This window comes from Pseudophryne corroboree, chromosome 7, assembly GCF_028390025.1.
Source record: "Pseudophryne corroboree isolate aPseCor3 chromosome 7, aPseCor3.hap2, whole genome shotgun sequence".
Taxonomy (NCBI): Eukaryota; Metazoa; Chordata; class Amphibia; order Anura; family Myobatrachidae; genus Pseudophryne; species Pseudophryne corroboree.
Window position 1 is genome coordinate 240,470,265 of NC_086450.1, and position 19,617 is coordinate 240,489,881.

At 48.6% G+C, this 19,617-nt stretch overlaps 1 protein-coding gene across 4 annotated transcripts in view; it reads right to left on the reverse strand.

Annotated features, from left to right (window-relative positions):
• Positions 1–19,617, reverse strand: part of SEMA5B (semaphorin 5B) — a 750,739-nt gene that overhangs the window by 289,788 nt on the left and 441,334 nt on the right. For all 4 annotated transcript variants that reach the window (XM_063934055.1, XM_063934058.1, XM_063934057.1 and 1 more), the window contains one exon: positions 16,096–16,158. In XM_063934055.1, coding sequence (XP_063790125.1) covers positions 16,096–16,158 — 63 coding nt within the window. The remainder of the gene's footprint in view (positions 1–16,095; positions 16,159–19,617) is intronic.

Genomic DNA, 19,617 nt, shown 5'->3' on the forward strand with positions numbered 1-19,617 from the left:
TTATTTATACATTTTGTATGGACGCCCTCGCCAGCTCCATTCGCCTTAATCCAAATATCCCAGCCTCAAAGTAGTTGAGTATAAACTAGCCCTGTTTGTGGACGACTTACTAGCTGTCCTGTCCGACCCGGTTGTCTCAATTCCCAAGTTAATGGCAGAGTTCCAGCAGTTTGGCTCCCGTTATAATTTTAATATTCATTTCTCTAAGTCGGTAGCAGTGAATGTATTGGCTTCACTTCATTCCTTAGATAGCCTCCCCCCCCTCCCCTCCCACAGCATAACTCTAAACCTCCCCTTCAGCAGCCTAACCTTAACCCTCTTGCCCTACAGCCTACACCTAATCCTCTCCTCCCGCAGCCTAAAGGTAACCCTCACCCTAGTGCCTAACGCTAACCACCCCTCAGCCTAACCTTCTCCAGCATACATATCTTCAGGATGCTGACTGTCGGGATTTCGGCGTCAGGATTCACATCATTATCGGTATTCCGGTGGTGGTCTTCTGACCTAACTGTCGGGATACCAACTATATCCCTATATAACACTACTGTGTCTGTTCTAATATGTGCGATTGTAATATGAATCAGGTTAAAGAACAGTGATCACTAGATAATGATTCCACTGTAAAATTATATTTCTTAGTGATTGAAGTACAAGGCAAAAACCACCTCTTTATTAGTAATGCAGATAACTATCACAAAGTGTTATCATTAATACAGCAGAAAGCGCTGAATTTCCAGGAAAAATATCCAACTTCTCCTTTAAGTGTAAACTATGAATATTGTGAAATGTGATCCAGACATTGAGCTATGAAACCTGCTGTATCTGCACTCCCAACACACGCATGACCTGCTGAACACAGCCTGTGCCAAGGATCACAGGCAGCCTGGGCAGAGAGCCAGCATCTCTGCTGAGCGGTGACTGAAGCACTCCATGACCTGGCCGAGCATGCATCACCTGGATCATTACCTATGATTTCCAGGGCTCCCAACCCACAGCAGACACATTGTTCTAGGAGCACAGAGGTGCAATGCAGGAGGCTACAAATCAGGAGGATCATTTAATGATCAAAGGTGAAAATTACTACACATTGTTCTTATTTATGGTTATGAATTGGACTTTTCCATTATATTGCTTTGCTTATGACTACAAAACAGGCACTGCAGGACTGTATTCAGAGCCCATCACTACATCCTGAAATTAGGTCTCATTGCAGAGTTGAAAGTGCTTTAATGTAGTCAAACAAATCATAAGACTGTAATTCATTATACAGAACTAGAGAAGTGGCACCTACATCCTGGAGCATTCCTAAGGGCAAATAAAAAAGACCTGCCATGTCTTTGGCTGTGATCCTAGTAGTTTACACAAGATTTCCAATCTATAAACCAACCTGTAAGTGCAGTACTGTAGGCATATTCTGGGGGGAGTTATAAGAGGACAAAGGAGTCTCAGGAGACTGGGGACTTTATGTTTTGGATCAACTGTCTACCATAAAGCACATCTTATTTTACTACTGTATTTATAAAGCAACACACATTCCAGAGCAATGTACAATTATCCGGTTCACTGACACCTAAACGCTAGTGAAGCACAACAAATAATTACCGCTCCGCTTTACATTCACTCTTCCACACTTGTGGATTTGTAGATAAAACACAGGGAGACTGTTTACAAGCCAGTGAGGTGAGATGAGTGAAGCCAAAGTAGCCAAATATGTATTACCCACAATTTCCAATTCAAAATGTTTATATATATATATATATATATATATATATATATATATATATAAGAATACTTTATACAAAGCAAAAGATCAAGAGACAAAGTGAATGTACCCAGGTTAGACAGAAAGATATAATACAGTATGTGAGGAAGTGGGACAACGTGGTATGGAGTGTCGGAAATCCATGTGTCATTGATGTTTAATTAGGTCTACTAAATGGTTAATTAAAACTTTACAGCTTACAAGCGAGGAAACACGTCTTTTTCAATAATAGCAGTGTATTGACCAAATTAACCCCTTGTAATGTAGAAAACTGCCACACAAATCAGCCTGCAGTCTGTGCTTTACAGTCTTTTTTGCAAGTTATAAATATCCAGAATCCATCTCTGTCTTCTTGCCACAATATTCTCTCTCTCTCTCTCTCTCTCTCTCTCTCTCTAGTGACTGTGTAGAGTGTAGACAGTTTAACAAGCAAAAACAAAATAACTGCATTTATGGTCTTTTGTAATCAGAGTGACTTCAGTTGGTAAATCACAGCAGCTGTCGCACCTCCCACTGTTTAGGATGGCTTTTGTTATTGCAGCAAGAGGGGAGCAGGGACAATTTTTTTCCCCCTCTACAAAAATGAAAAGTCCCCTCTGTGGCTGGCACAGTAATAGTAACAAAAAAACGAAAAAATATCTCTTTTGCTAAAAAGATTTAAAAAAAACTATACCTGTCAAAAAAAATAAATCTTCAAACTGGTAAATTTGTAAGAAAATGTGAATATAAACATGACAAGTGTCAGTCGAGTCAATAATGATTAAAGAGGGGGTTCAGATGTCAGTAGGTGAAGGAGACTAAAGTGACAGATAATGTACATTATGTAAATGTGTCAAATGGTGCAGCAAATAAATTAAGACAACACAGAATGAGAAAGATCTCGGGGGATCATTCCGAGTTGTTCGCTCTGTAAATTTCTTCGCATCGCAGCGATTTTCCGCTTAGTGCGCATGCGCAATGTCCGCACTGCGACTGCGCCAAGTAAATTTGCTATGCAGTTAGGAATTTTACTTACGTTTTTTTTTTCGTTCTGGTGATCGTAATGTGATTGACAGGAAGTGGGTGTTTCTGGGCGGAAACTGGACGTTTTATGGGTGTGTGTGAAAAAACGCTACAGTTTCTGGGAAAAACGCGGGAGTGGCTGGAGAAACGGAGGAGTGGTTGGGCGAACGCTGGGTGTGTTTGTGACGTCAAACCAGGAACGACAAGCACTGAACTGATCACACTGGCAGAGTAAGTCTCGAGTTACTCAGAAACTGCACAGAGATGTCTTATCGCAATATTGCGAATCTTTCGTTCGCAATTTTAAGTAGCTAAGATTCACTCCCAGTAGGCGACGGCTTAGCGTGTGCAATGCTGCTAAAAGCAGCTTGCGAGCGAACAACTCGGAATGACCCCCTCTACCAGTAATACCACCAAATCAAATTGTTAAACTAAAGACAAAATCTTTCCTCTAATTCAGATATTTTAAATATCATCATCAGTAGTCCATACAATACACGGCACTACACAGTACTGGAAGGAAAGCACTAGGTGGGGCTGTATAGCTCCCATAACCAGTATCTATTGTAATATATACTTGCCTACCTGACCCTCTCCATGAGGGAGAAAATGCTCTGTTCCTGGACTTTCCTGGCAGGGACGTGCAGTCAGGGGAGGCAGTGCCTCCCCTGTCTTTAATGATTAAAATAATATAAAGAAAATACTTATGACACATATTCTGTGTCATAAGTCATTCCTTTATATTATCCTAACCATTTCAGTAATTACAAGTAGTTTGGGAGGCACTGATAGCAGTGCCTCCCGTGTACAATACAGACAGGTTTAAGCGGGGGGCGGGAGCGGGGGCGGGGCAACACTCAGGGCTGAAAAATCCCATTAAAAACTGAGCGGAAAGCGGCACTTTTGCAAGTGCCTCGTTGACAGGGGAAACCCACCCCTGTCAGCGAGGCTGATGTGATTGGACAGCGGATCCAGTGCTGGATCCGCTGGTCCAATCACGCGGCATGGTGAAGCGGAGGCGGGGCCGGGGACCAGTTACCGTAGAGCTGTCACTACAGCAGCGGGGCCCGGCGACAAGGAGGTCAAAGGGGACACCTGTGCCAGGCCCCGACGTTCAGGGGGGGCCCAGTGATCACTGTGTGCCGGCATCATTCGTAGGACAGTACTCCTCATAGCGATCGCAAGTTGTGCAGGAGCACTCACCCCCTGCACGCGCTGCACATCACTACGCGGCTGGCGTAAAGCACAGGACCCAGAGGAGAGGAGATAAAAGGGTGATGCTGCCGCACACCATTTGAGAGAGTTCTGAGGTGCCGCTGAAGGATATGGACTGCGTTACTGGAGTCCCACCGATGGCTGCTGTGTAAAGCTGTGACTCAAGAGACTCTGAGTGTCCGGGACTGATGGAGGCGGAACTATGTGCCAGACTGCGGCCTCTATGTGGTGCCCACAATTGGACAGAGGTGGGTCTGTGGTGCGGCTCCCTTGTGTTAGATAGGCCGGGAGGTGGATTCGGACTCACAGTCACTGTGAGAGGAAAGCCAGGGGCTAGTGAAGATCTTTTCTCAGACTAATTGCCATTGAAAGCAATTAAACCTGCTATAAACATCCTAGTGATATTTGGTGGACCCCCTTCTTTAAAGTAAACCTTCATTACCTTCACAACCAGAAATAAAGACACGGAGACTTGAATTTTGGCAGAAAAATTGCTAGCTATTTATTTGTCCCTAACCAATAGCAAACCTGTAAATAGAAATTTTTATTAAGATGCCGATCCAGCCGGCATATGGTGGCAGCAAAAAGAACGGCTCTATTAACCTAAATTAACCTTAAATTACTAAAACTTTGCAACGATCCTAATTTTAATACAACCATCACACACCGGTAATAGGTGACAACTCAACCCCCACAGTGACTACCCACCGCTCCTGGGTGCCCTGCCGCTGCCTTCCCGGACGGGAGGTCAAGCGGCCAATAAGTCGATGGAGGTGAGTGCACCTAAACCAATACTAAACTGTAAAACACTACAGTTTACCATACAAATAGAAAACTGCCGTTCTTTTCCGCCAATAAATAGCCAACGATAAACCAGCCAACAACTTAACGCCAATGCACCACGTGCCCAAATCTCTGACCACAAGGGCGGGAGGGTGGGAAGGCAAAATCCTCACAAGAGAGAGATTTAAAATGGCCTCCCCTTACTTATATAACATGAACCCTCCCCTTCACAAAGGGCTGTACTTTCTTCACAGCTAGGTCCACCCCTCACCAGATGTTTAACTCTTTCCTCTCCTATGCAGTCAATTCTCTCTCCTAAACATCCTAGTGATATTTGGTGGACCCCCTTCTTTAAAGTAAACCTTCATTACCTTCACAACCAGAAATAAAGACACGGAGACTTGAATTTTGGCAGAAAAATTGCTAGCTATTTATTTGTCCCTAACCAATAGCAAACCTGTAAATAGAAATTTTTATTAAGATGCCGATCCAGCCGGCATATGGTGGCAGCAAAAAGAACGGCTCTATTAACCTAAATTAACCTTAAATTACTAAAACTTCGCAACGATCCTAATTTTAATACAACCATCACACACCGGTAATAGGTGACAACTCAACCCCCACAGTGACTACCCACCGCTCCTGGGTGCCCTGCCGCTGCCTTCCCGGACGGGTGGTCAAGCGGCCAATAAGTCGATGGAGGTGAGTGCACCTAAACCAATATTAAACTGTAAAACACTACAGTTTACCATACAAATAGAAAACTGCCGTTCTTTTCCGCCAAAAGCGAAAGACTCATCCCCAAAGTCTTCGCACCGCCACCATAAACCTACCCTAATTCCTGCAAAACGAAAACCAGATCCTCCAGAAAAAACATCATCCCCTCATTGGATAGATGTACTCCATCAGGCCGGAAAAGGTGGCTGTCTCTGAACCGAATCCTAGGGTGGCGAACCACCCTCCCTCCGTGGAACAGCACCCACTTCGCCACTGCCCCGTTCACCTTTTTCCGTGCCTCATCAATCTGGCGCCCATCCGCCACACCCCTCCAACTCAACCTCGGCACCATCAATGAAAAAACCAACACACAATTGGTCCATGCCGCGGCCACACTTGCCAGATCTTGTATCATGGCCCACCGCAGATCCAGGGATGTCCTCTTCCCCAGGTCGTTGCCACCTAGATGGACAACCAAGACCCTCGGGACTCCATGCTTGCTGGCCTGGCTAACTAGCCTACTCTTCAGCTCGCTCCACATCATCCCCCGCCAGCCAAGCCATCTAACACCCTGTGCTCCAGGCAACGCCTGAGCCCCCTCCGATGCCACAAACTTGGCCGCCCAGTACACATAGGAGTGGCCGACCACCCAAATAGCCAAATTGTCTTCAACCCAACCTGAAGGGGAAAAGAGGGGTAAAATTGATTACTAAAGCTTCATTAATTGCTTTCACCTGAAGGATTTGCCAAAAAGAAAAAACTTTTAGATCTCGCTATTGCAGCAGTCACGGCCTAGCCGATCTGCACCATGCTTCCTTGCCAATCTGAAGCGAACATATACACACAAAGGGGAAGTTCAAAATAAATTCAAACGAAATTAAAAAGGGAGGGGGGGGGGAGGGATGGAGGGGGGGGTATAAAATGGGAAACACATGTAATAACTCAGCTGGAGGTGAAAGCGTAAAGACCTGCTGAGGGACTCTGATTAGAACAGATTAGCCGAATTGTAGATTAGAATTCAGTCCGTCAAGTCAGGCAAAAAAATCGCAAAATAACTCCAGACCCCCGCTGCCGACTCATGCCAGCAACTACGAGTAGCTAATCCCTGAGTAGGATAAAAAGGGGGAACACCAACAGACGCACAATACCATAACTCACAGAACTGGAACGACATAATACATTGCAAATAAAACAAAGCACCAAGCGCAATCCGACCTCTCATGCAACGGGGCGAATATATCGTCTGTAACTTGACGACTTCCATCGCCCCACCGCCTGGATTTCCGTTCTGGACAAACCCGCTGCCGCAGCCGACGTCGCCGCGCCTATTCGAAAGGAATGGGTACCGAACGCAGCGGGTGGAAGGCCCAAGCCTGTCAAACAATGACTCATCATCCAACGAAACTGGTATTTCGTCACCGGCAGCCCGTCAAAGTGCAATAGCCATGACCCCTTCCTAGCGGGCCGCACCGCCACATATTGCACCGCCAGACCTACTGGGCAAACGCTCTCCTCTTGCGCCGGAACCAAGGTGACCCAGCGACCTCTCCCCACTTGGTCCGTCTTAGAGCGCCGCAATCTGCACAGCAAGGACCTCTCACCCACTACCACGTCTCCGACCAGCATGCGCGAATCTGCTCTCTTGGAAGGCGCTACCAACTCCGATACCCTAAAGGTCCCGCGGTAAGCCATTGAGAACGCCAAACTGAACAAAAGTGTCTCATACCTGGACGACGCGACTCGTCCCACCGCCGCGATGACGGCCGGCAACAAAGCCGCATCGATGGGCCGCCTCCCATCTGGAGGCGTCGGCGCTACTCGCGCCCACCCTTTCATTGCCTTCCGTAGAACCTCGCTTTTCGTCACATCGGGGACGCCCCGCAGTTTGCAGAAAAACGAGACTCCAGCCAAGTACCGGGATACCACCGCACGGGACCTACCGGAAACATATAGCTGCCAAATAAAAGAAAGCATCAGCCGATGCCTGCTCTTACCTTTCTGCTGACGACCTTGGACGAACTCCTCCCATTCGCTCCAAGCTTGTCCATAAGCCTTGAGCGTGGCTGGCGCGACTGACCGCAACGCTAGACCCTCCAGTCCGGCCCGATCACCTGCCAAACATAACCGGGACAATGAAAACCTTGGTCGTCGGCCTCGGGCGCCAACAACCAAAACCTCTCCCACTGTCCTCGCGACAAAGCGTCGGCAATTCCATTTTCCAAACCGGGCACGTGTTGTGCCCGGAACCATAGGTTCCTACGCAAGCACGTCAAAAGCAATTGCCCAAGCACCCGCAGAACCACCAGCGATTTTGCCCTCTGGTTATTAATCGCATGCACCACGCCCAGATTATCGCATCTAAATAATATGCTGCGATTAGCCAGCCGATCACCCCAGACCTCCAACGCTACCATAATGGGAAAAAGTTCCAGAAGCACCAGATCTTTTGTGAGACCCTCGCTATGCCATTTTGCCGGCCAGGATGCCGCGCACCAAGATCCCTCCAGAAAGCAACCGAATCCGGAGGCACCTGCTGCGTCGGTGAACAGCTGCAACCGCTCGCTGTCCACCGCTGGCGCTTGCCATATGCACACTCCGTTGAAATCCTCCAGGAACGAGGCCCAGATGGCCAAATCCCTTTTTATTTCGGAGGACAAACGCACGAAATGATGAGGCCTGGCACACCCCGCCGTTGCCCTTTCAAGCTTCCGGCAGAAAACCCTGCCCATCGGTATTACCCGACAAGCAAAGTTCAGCATGCCCAGCAATGACTGCGCCTGACGCAGCGTGACTTTACGCGAACCTTCGAACCGTCAAATGGTCTCGCGGAGCTTCGAAACCTTGTCCCGGGGCAGGCGACACTCTCCCGCTACCGTGTCAATTTCAATCCCCAAAAATGACAAGCAGGAGGCCGGACCCTCTGTTTTGTCCGCGGCCACAGGAACACCGAAATGGTAAAAGAGAGCTTGGATGCTAAAAAGCAAGTCGCCGCACCTTGGATCATTTGCCGGACCCGCACACAGGAAATCATCGAGGTAATGGGCAACCCCGTGACCCCCTGACGAAGACTCCACGCACCAATGAAGAAACGCGCTAAAGCGCTCGAAAAATGAGCATGAAACGGAACATCCCATCGGCAAACATTTGTCGATGAAATACTCCGCCCCAATCCGAAAACCCATAAAACGGAATGAGTCCGGATGCAATGGCAATAACCTAAAAGCTGACTCAACATCAATCTTAGCCATGAGGGCCCCGGTCCCGAAGCTGCGGACCATCCCTAGCGCCTCGTCAAATGACTGATACACCACCGAGCAATGAGCCGGCGGTATTGCGTCGTTGACCGACGCCCCCAACGGGTAAGACAGATGCTGAATGAGCCGAAAAGCGCCTGGAGTCTTCTTCGGAACCACCCCAACCGGAGATATGACCAAATCATCTACCGGGGGTGACCTAAACGGTCCCTCCATCCTGCCCAACCTGACCTCCTTATCCACTTTCTCCCGTAGCACTACCGGCAAGGCTCGGGCAGATTGGAGGTTCCTTTGTGCCCGCACGGACACTTCACTCGCAACAGGCAAGCGAAAACCAAACTTAAAACCGTCGAACAAAAATTTTGCATCCCTTTTATTCGGATACACATCCAACCACTTGACCATCGCTTCCAGCTTAACTGGCGTTGGAGCTCTGCGGAGCGGTCCCGCTCGCTGCCTGCCTGGGGTACGCTTGCTTACCCCGAGTCCCCTGTCGCCCGCCTTTGAAACAAGAGGAGGCTGGGTGGGCTCCGCCACACTGCTGGCAGGAGTGTCGAAAACGACACTGCTTGCCAAAGGAACATGTTCCGCTGTTAAACGCGAAACACTTTCCTCGTGTGGCAGAACGCCCTCACGCGAACGGCCAATCCACCTGTCCTGGCAAATCCTCCGTCCGCGCCGGACCCCTGGGCTGATGCCCCTGCGCGTCGCCCGCCCGCCCCCTGTTTCTGGGGCTCCTCCTCCTGTTGCGAGGCCCGGGTTACTTTGAGCCAGACCTCCACATCCTTAAATCCGAAGTCCATGACCCGCAACCCGTCCTGCTTCTCCCGGAACTCCTGATCATACCGACGCCACTCCGAGCCCGAGGATGTGCGCTGCATGTCGTGTACGAGATGCAGATACCGGATGACATTCATGTGCTCTTCCGGCCTATCCTCCAAGTAGCACGCCGCAAACACCCAAAAACCTGCCAGCCAATTATCGAAGGACCTGAAAGCCTCGGCTCCAATGCCCTTCTTTGCGGCCGCCGCCTTGTAATCCTTCTTCATGGCCCTTGTTAACACGAACACGTCCACGAAGTCACCCCTCTGGATCTTCTTGCGGCAGCTGTCCCGCAGCCCCCGCATTACTGCGGTGTAGTCGCAGCGAACGACCCCTGGCAAATCGCGGCGCTTTTTGGCCCTACGAGCTTCCTCGCTGATCCGCTTGCGCCGCTTACGCCTCTTCTGCTGCTTTGCTGCCCGCCTGGCAAATTTCTCCGCCCTCTTTTTCGCCCTAGAAGTGCTACTTACTTCGGACGCCTGCGACGACAGAGAATATGAAGAGGAGGAAGATGAAGAGCGGCGCGAACTCGAGCTCGTGGGAGAAACCGATACAGACTGTACCAACTCACCCGATGACGTCGACCGCTCCGACCTGGCTTCCTCATCCGATTCAGCCCATACATCGTCCTCCACGGAGTCTGCCATCCCTACTTCCTCGTGTTCCCCTGTAAAAGACAAAGCAGAGGAGGAGCCAGCCCGCGCTTGCGGCGCACACCGTGCCCTCCGCGTGTGGGGCGCTGCGGCTGCGCGCCCTTGCCCGTCCTGTTCCGGCCCTAGCTCCAGCTCCGCCGCGGCCGCCCAAGCTCCCGGCAGGCTCGTGCCATACGCTGCGCCGCTGAGGCCCTCCGCCTGCCGGACCCGCCTGTCCCCGTAGGCTGGCCGGAATTCCCCACCGCCCTCGGGGAGGCTACTGCGGCCAACGGCCCCAACGCTTCCACCACTGTGGCCAAGGCCGACGCCAGCGCCCCGGGAGGAACCTGTCCACCGCGACGCTCGGCAACGGCCCCCGAAGAATCCCCGGCCCGCGCTTGGGCGCGATCACGCTCCCGCCGTCGGTCAAACGTGACCCGGGGACCCAACGCCGTCCGCCTCGGTGGGAAAGCGGAGGCCCCCCTGCCGGACCACTCACTTTCCCCTACCGAAAACGCCTCCTCCCCGAGCGGATCAGAAATATTCCCTGAACCTGGGGAGGATCCGCTGCAATGAGAAGCGGCGCGTGACGCGGCCCTGCGGCCGCTAATCCATTCTCTGTCCCCCCTCCTCCCCCGAAGGCCGCTGTATCCCGGCTCCGGTGAAGTGGTATGGGGAGACAGGGAAAACCGCGGCGCAGCTGCGCGGTCCGCGGTGGGCTCGCGCGCATACTGTGCGCGCGTCCCCCGACCGCTTGCTGCCGTGACCGCATCCGCCTGCCCTCTCCCCTGCTGATTTTGCCGCTCAGCGTTGTCCCCAGTCGACAAACGCTGCACCCTCCTGCTCCTACCTCTCCCCCTGCCGGAATCCGGCAGCCGGGGAGTTAATTGCACTGCCAGAGGTGCTGGCGGCGCCGCTGCGCGCACACGCGCGCGGCCGGCGCCGCCTGAGGCGAGCGTGGGCGCGCGCGCACCTCGTGCGCGCGTCCCACGTCCTCCCGCCAATGATCCGCCGGCCGTTGTTACCAACCCAGCCGCCGCGCGAGGCTCCAGGACAGGCCCCGCGCGGCGACCATCCGACCCCCGTCGAGCCCTCTCCCCCTGCCCGGCACTGTCACCCGGCCGCTGCAAGGGGGGAGAGATCGGAGCCGCTCCTGCATCGCCATCCGAGCGCCCCCCGCGGCGCGCATGCGCGCGCCCGCGGGCGCCCGACACCACCCCGGACTCTGCCGCTCCAGGAGGCGAGGGCCGATGCCCGTCAGCCTCCGGACGGCCTGCCAGCACCTCCGGTCTCCCACTCCGCCCGCGCCTGGCCGGCACGGCCGGCCCCCAGCGGCGAGGCCGACCAGGCCCGCCGCGCTACGCCCGCGTTCGTGGAGGCCCCGGGGGACGGAGCCCCATCCCCCAGGCCACCCACCTCATCACCCGGCCCAGCTCGATCGCCCGAACCGCGGTATCGAGCCGGAAGCCGGGCAGAACGCTGAGGGCGGGCGGACATACTGTCAGGGATATAACCCGGCAGGAGAGGAGAAATACCAACGTGGGTTACACTGATATAACGTGAAAAAGTGGGACACAATGTCTGCTGCTGCAGCACTTACCCCACAGGCAAAATCCTCACAAGAGAGAGATTTAAAATGGCCTCCCCTTACTTATATAACATGAACCCTCCCCTTCACAAAGGGCTGTACTTTCTTCACAGCTAGGTCCACCCCTCACCAGATGTTTAACTCTTTCCTCTCCTATGCAGTCAATTCTCTCTCCAAAGGGCAGGCAGTGAAGCAGCTTGGACAGTCCCTCTGAGGGGAGCGAATGTGTGAAGGGAGGTGGTTTGTCCTTTGAAAGCCTCCCGGTGACTACTAAAGAGCTGGGGAAGGTGGCAGTAGTGGGGTGTACATGACCCTAGCTGTGACCCATTCCCTGATAAGTCACCCCGTAACTTGGTCTGATCCTAGCGGTCCGTGAAGCGTTGCCAGCATGACGCTGTGCTGTCCCTTTATGTATGTATGTATGTATGTATGTGTGTATATATATATATATATATATATATATATACATATACATACAGTAATTTGTGTTTGTAAATACTTGTATATGTACATATATGTATGAATATACGTACTGTATGCATGTTTGTGTACCTTTACTGTGTTTACCGTACAGTATATATATATATATGTATATATTTATTTTATTTGTAAAGCCACGCTATAAAAGTGTGTGTGTGTGTGTGTGTGTGTGTGTGTGTGTGGCGTCATGGAGAGTTGAGGGGGCCCCAGAGATGTTAGTGTACCGGGCCCCAATAATTCTGTTGCTGGCTGTCACTGTCGTCACTCTCTCTCTCCCCCTGCTGTCACTGTCGTCACTCTCTCTCTCTCTCCCTGCTGTCACTGTCGTCTCTCTCCATGTCATCACTCTCTCTCCCTGTCGTTACTCTCTCTCCCTGTCGTCACTCTCTCCCTGTCGTTACTCTCTCTCCCTGTTGTCACTCTCTCTCTCCTGCTCTCCCTTTTGTTACTCTCTCTACCTGACGTTACTCTCTCTCCCTGTCGTCACTCTCTCGCTGCTGTCACTGTCGTTACTCTCTCCACTGTCGTCACTCTCTCTCTCCCTGTCGTCACTCTGGCTGTCTCTACTGTCACAATTTCGGCTCATTCAGTGTGCTACAATGTGAATTTCGGCTCATTCAGTGTGCTACAATGTGAATTTCGGCTCATTCAGTGTGCTAAAATGTGAATTTCGGCCCATTCAGTGTGCTACAATGTGAATTTCGGCTCATTCAGTGTGCTACAATGTGAATTTTGGCTCACTCAGTGTGCTACAATGTGAATTTCGGCCCATTCAGTGTGCTACAATGTGAATTTCGGCTCATTCAGTGTGCTACAATGTGAATTCCGGCTCATTCACTGTGCTATAATGTGAATTTCGGCTCATTCAGTGTGCTACAATGTGAATTTCGGCTCACTCAGTGTGCTACAATGTGAATTTGGGCTCATTCAGTGTGCTACAATGTGAATTCCGGCTCATTCACTGTGCTATAATGTGAATTTCGGCTCATTCAGTGTGCTACAATGTGAATTTCGGCTCACTCAGTGTGCTACAATGTGAATTTCGGCTCATTCAGTGTGCTATAATGTGAATTTCGGCCCATTCAGTGTGCTACAATGTGAATTTCGGCTCATTCAGTGTGCTACAATGTGAATTTGGGCTCATTCAGTGTGCTACAATGTGAATTTCGGCTCATTCAGTGTGCTATAATGTGAATTTCAGCTCGTACCGTCTGCTATAAGGTGAAAGGGGCACCAGTACTAGATACTATAAGGCAGAGGTTCTCAAACTTGGTCCTCGTGGGCCCACACAGTGCATGTTTTGCAGGTCTCCTCACAGAATCACAAGTGAAATAATTAGCTCCACCTGTGGACCTTTTAAAATGTGTCAGTGAGTAATTAATACACCTGTGCACCTGCTGGGTTACCTGCAAAACATGCACTGTGTGGGCCCACGAGGACCAAGTTTGAGAACCTCTGCTATAAGGGGTTCTACTACACTGGACACGCCCCCCTTTTGGGTGACCACGCCCCCTTTCTGGAGCATGCATAATTGCAGCCTTAACCTTTGCATACCCCCACTTCAAAATTTCCACCTCGACCACTGTGTGTGTGTGTGTATATATATATATATATATATATATATAATTATTATTATTATTATCCTTTATTTATATGGCGCCACAAGGGTTCCGCAGCGCCCAATTACAGAGTACATATGTACATAATCAAAACAGGAAAACAGTGACTTACAGTTGAAGACAATATAGGACAAGTACAGGGCAACTAAGCATAACTACACCAGTAAACATAGAGATAAGTTCCAGGTGGCCAAAAAACTGCGGGATCTGGGCAGTTGAGGATTATTAAAGTAAGAAACGTATAAGTACATGAGGGAAGAGGGCCCTACTCGTAAGAGCTTACATTCTAAGGGGAGGGGTAGACAGACAGGGGTGACACAGATGGGGTACATAGAGAGCGTGGAACAGAGGGTTAGGTTGAGATTTGGCTAGGTTTGGTAAAGAAATGGGTCTTAAGAGCCCGTTTGAAGTTTTGTAGAGAGGTGGAGAGTCTGAGGGGGAGAGGTAAATAATTCCACAGAAAGGGAGCAGCATGTGAAAAATCTTGGAGATAAGAGTGGGAGGAAGTAATCAGAAGACAGGAGAGTCGGCGTGCCTTAGCAGAGCGAAGAGGACGGGTGGGAGAGTAAAGGGAGATAAGGTCAGAGATGTAGATGGGAGAGGAGTGGGTGAGAGCTTTGTAAGTGAGTGTGAGAAGTTTGAATTGGATTCTGAAAGGGAAGGGAATCCAGTGGAGGGCCTGTAGGAGAGGGGAGGTAGACATAGTGCTTTTGGTGAGGAAGATGAGCCGGGCAGCAGCATTGAGGATAGATTGGAGTGGAGAGAGGTAATTGTCAGGGAGGCCAGTTAGGAGTGCCTCACCAGCCAATGACCTCACCGCACGTCACTGTTTCCTGGTAATGTATGATTGCCATCACCTGTGGTGAAACACTTTTCTTATCAATTAACTAGCTCACCACAGGTGATGGCAATTATACATTACCAGGAAAGTCCAGGAACAGAGCATTTTTTCCCTCATGGAGAGGGTCAGGTAGGCAAGTGTGTTGTAATATCTAGTTATGGGGAGTAGATCAATATTGACTTTTCCTACTGCTTTTTTTGCTTTGTTTTAATATAATAATAAAATAAAAAAAATCAACTGTGAGTACCGGACGAGAGCAATATGATAGAAGCAGTGAATGTTTCATAGTCGATTTGCTGTAAGTACATACTTGCCTACCTGACCCTCTCCATGAGGGAGAAAATGCTCTGTTCCTGGACTTTCCTGGTAATGTATGATTGCCATCACCTGTGAAGAGCTAGTTAACTGATAAAGAAAGGTGTTTCACCACAGGTGATGGCAATCATACATTACCAGGAAAGTCCAGGAACAGAGCATTTTCTCCCTCATGGAGAGGGTCAGGTAGGCAAGTTTGTGTAAGTAGACATACAGTAGTTGATCTAACAGTCTGAATGTGAATCTGTGGAAACGCCTCCTTATATAAGGGATCTGATGAAATACTAGATTGAAAATAACGTATGACTGTATGAAATAAATAGGGTTTTTCTGAAAACTGGTTAACAGTAAAAAGGGGGAAATGCCCAAGGCAACCAATCAGATTCAGTCTTAGAAACCTAAAGCTAGATTTCCTTGGTTCCTAAACATAACCAGTCCACAAGCAATGTTCCATTTCCCCACATGCCCACTGAAATCCAATCACAGAAACGTAGGAATATTTATTATCCCTGCAAAAGAGTCAATACAGACCAATGAAAGCAGCAAAGCATTTATTACGTCAGAAAAGACTATTTCAGCAGCACTTTAGATGACCAGTTACTCTTTACAGGTACTCTCAACAGGGTCCATTCACCACAGCAACATGATTATTAAAGTGTTTTATGCAACAGTTGCTCTTGTCTGCAATTAACTCTCAGAGCTGAGCCGAAGTGGCTCCCATCCAGAAACTTGCTGTTCCCAGCTTGGGAGAAGCTGATGCATCCACAGAGAAACAATATAACTGAGTCACATTGCTGCTGCTAGAGTGACTGAAATGATATCTCATCCACCAGTAAATTTACCTTGCGGCTTTCAACGAGCCCATATGATATGAGTACTTAACCCTTCTGCAGCCATATTTACTGGCAGGAGTTGTTTATTAGGAGCCGTGCAGGCCTGGTGGGTTAGGTTGCGTCACTTCTCTACGTATTGGGGGCAACCAACAATAAACAATGGTAGAACTGATATTGCACGAGATGAAAAGGATATCAAATATGTGACACAGATGTTCCTGCCTGATCTTACCTCTGTTTTCCCTTTACTCTGACAGGATTTTCGGGTCTCTTCATCTGAACTCCACTCGGTTGCCTAAAAGACACAACATAGTACACAAGTCAGATGCCAAATTTAATTTTAAAAATGATAAGATTAATTCCATCTTTAAATACTGTAATAAAGTTAATATTCGCCTAATAAATTTGACACACTACTTTTACTTTTGTGACTTCAGATAGACCTTATCTAGAAACTTCTGTGATCCCACTAGTAGTTGGTATTTTAGTAAAATGCAGGTATGAAAGGGGGAGGAGACTGTTGTGACAACATGTACAATCCATACGGGTGGTCTTCTGTATGCCGACTGACGGGATCCCGGCGCACAGTATACCGGCGCCGGGATCCCGACAACCGGCATACCGACACTTATTCTCCCTCGTGGGGGTCCACGACCCCCCTGGAGGGAGAATAAAATAGTGTGGCGCGCGTAGCGTGGCGAGCGCAGCGAGCCCGCAAGGGGCTCATTTGCGCCCGCCACACTGTCGGTAAGCCGGCGGTCGGGCTCCCGGCGCCGGTATGCTGGTTGTCGGGAGCCCGATCGCGGGCATATCGTAGTGAACCCCTCCATACCTCCCAACATTACCCTCTGCAGGAGGGACAGAATGCTCTGTTTCTGGACTTCCCTCTTAATGTATGATTGCCATCACTTGTGATAAAACACCTTTCTTATACACTAACCCAGTGTTTCCCAACCATGGTCCTCAAGGCACACCAACAGTCCAGGTTTTTGTGATAACCATGTTTGAGCACAAACGATTCAATCAAAATAACTGAGGTACTAATTAAATCACCTTTGCTCAGGTATGGTTATCCTTAAAACCAGGACTGTTAGCGTGCCTTGAGGACCGTGGTTGGGAAACACTGCACTAACCTGTTCAAAACAGGTGCCGCCAATTATAAATTAAGAGAAAATTCCAGAAGCAGAGCATTTTGTCCCTCCTGGAAAGGGTCATGTTGGGAGGTATGACAATCATCCATTGCACAGGTTCTCAAACTCGGTACTCAGGACGCCACACAGTGCACGTTTTGCAGGTTACCCAGCAGGTTCACTGGTGGAGCTAATAATTTCCCTTGCGATTCTGTGAGGAGACCTGCAGAAATGCACAGTGTGGGGATCTCAGGATCGCGTTTGAGAACCTGTGATCCATCGCATTATTTATCTCTACCCTCTGATATAATCACGAAGCTGCTGCAGCATGATTGGAGCAGTTTGCTTCTTGCACAGAGCTAACCCCTGCAGAAACGTTAACATAAACTATAGTTCAAGTGGGAGGGTGTACAGAAACTCCTAAAGGTGTGTACACACGGTGAGATATTTTCTTGCGATTTTGACTATATAGTCAAAATCTCAAGGAAAGTTAGTGCAGATCACAAGGTGAAAGTCACCTTGCGAACCCGATGCGCGGTCCCGCGAGGTCGGTATCGCAAGCTTAGATAGACTGTGCAGGCAAGTCAATTTTGACTATCTAGTATAAAAGTATAGTCAAAATCGCACAGAGCCAGTATCGCAAGCACAGTCATCTATGCTTGCGATACCGACCACAGTCCCTATCACATAGGGGGTAATTCCAAGTTGATCGCAGCAGGAAATTTTTTAGCAGTTGGGCAAAACCATGTGCACTGCAGGGGGGTAGATATAACATGTTTAGAGAGAGTTAGATTTGGGTGGGTTATTTTGTTTCTGTGCAGGGTAAATACTAGCTGTTTTATTTTTACACTGCAATTTAGATTGCAGATTGAACACACCACACCCAAATCTAACTCTCTCTGCACATGTTATATCTGCCTCCCCTGCAGTGCACATGGTTTTGCCCAACTGCTAACAAAGACCCTGCTGCGATCAACTCAGAATTACCCCCATAGTGAGAATCAGGCATAGGCCGAATCTCACCGTGTGTACACACCTGACAACTACATAGTCGAATATATTATGATTGCAGGTAACAGCAAGCTCCACACAGATATGGCCCTGGTTGGAAAAAAAACCATGAAGCAGAAATGCTAACCACTGTGTCAGTAAGTGTGTGAGTGTGTATAAAATATTCTATACATATATGTATACATGCAGAGGAGCTGTATACAGTTATATCCGTACTGCCACTTCTACTGCTGCAACTGTAATACTATCGGATTCCATTCATTCATACATTTTCCATGCCATTTCTAAAGTTCCACTCAATGTTTGATTATAGTTCCTTCTAGATATATTTTCTGCAGAAAAATCTCCTTTAATAACAAACCAGGATATATATTTAAGCAACATTTGGCCACTGTTCTATTGGATGATATTCATAGCGAGGAATGTTGCAGCTCCCACACATTAATCAATGTACAGTATATGCCGCTATAAGCCTGTGCATTCCCTGGTCAATCATAAATGAAAATAAAGCTCAGCTCTAAATAGTGTTTCCTCTCTGTTTCACCGTATGCACAGCATTCGGCCACTGAACTGAATACATTTCTCCAAGTGTGGGCTCAGCAATACTCTAGGAATGCTGGGACAGTTCCCACCACAGACAGTGTCCATTGGAAAATGATGGCCCTTTATGCAGATAAATCCGTGCCCACCACTATTCCAGATGGCTTAGTTGGCACAATCAGATGACGTAATTCCAGGTCGGAGATAAAATGAGGCAAGTAGGCCAAGCGCTACAAGCGCAGATAGTAAAAACCTTTCAATAACAAAGCAACCAATTCATTCATTCACATGGAGAAAGAAACTCATTAACATTCCATGAATAAGTAGCTCAAACCGTGGATATGACTCGTGAGATTTATGCATTAAATCAATTTTGTTTAAGGAGAATTCCTCTCTTTTTTTCAATAAGTAGGTAATCACTGTGAAAACTGTAATGCTTTGAAGCTCACAAAAACACAACAGAAGACATAAAGGGGTTAATGCCTTAATTACATTTTACAAGCTGCTTCAGAAACACAGTCTGTAATTTCCAGGAGACAAAGGATTGGACATATTGTGTGACCCAAAACATTTTGGTATCATTTGTGCAGGCCCTTGACAAATTATAGCAAAGGTCAAGTGGTCATTTGCTGCAGAGTTTTAATTGTTTGATATTAAGTCATGTTTTCTGGTTTTCAGGCCATAAAATTAATTCTGAAGCTAGAACAAGTGTATTTAGTTCTGTAATTTTTCCCCCACACATTTGTCTTTATAATCTTTATAACGATAGTTGAGATGCAGAAGTCTTATAATGATACATAATAATATGTATTGTAGAATACATATGCCCACATATACCGGGATATACACCAGGGGCCAGGGGCGTAGTCAGGACTTTGTGGGCCCCATAGCAACATTTTGAAGGGGCCCCCATCCCAATGCTTCTAGAGAGACACTTCTCTGCAGCAGTTGTTAATTTTATGCCCTATAATAGTGCCCTAGTTTATTTTATGAATTGTACTAGTGCTCAATTTCACCCTATGTCATATTTCAGAGCTGCTAGTACACATTATGCTGCATAGTACCCCCAATTC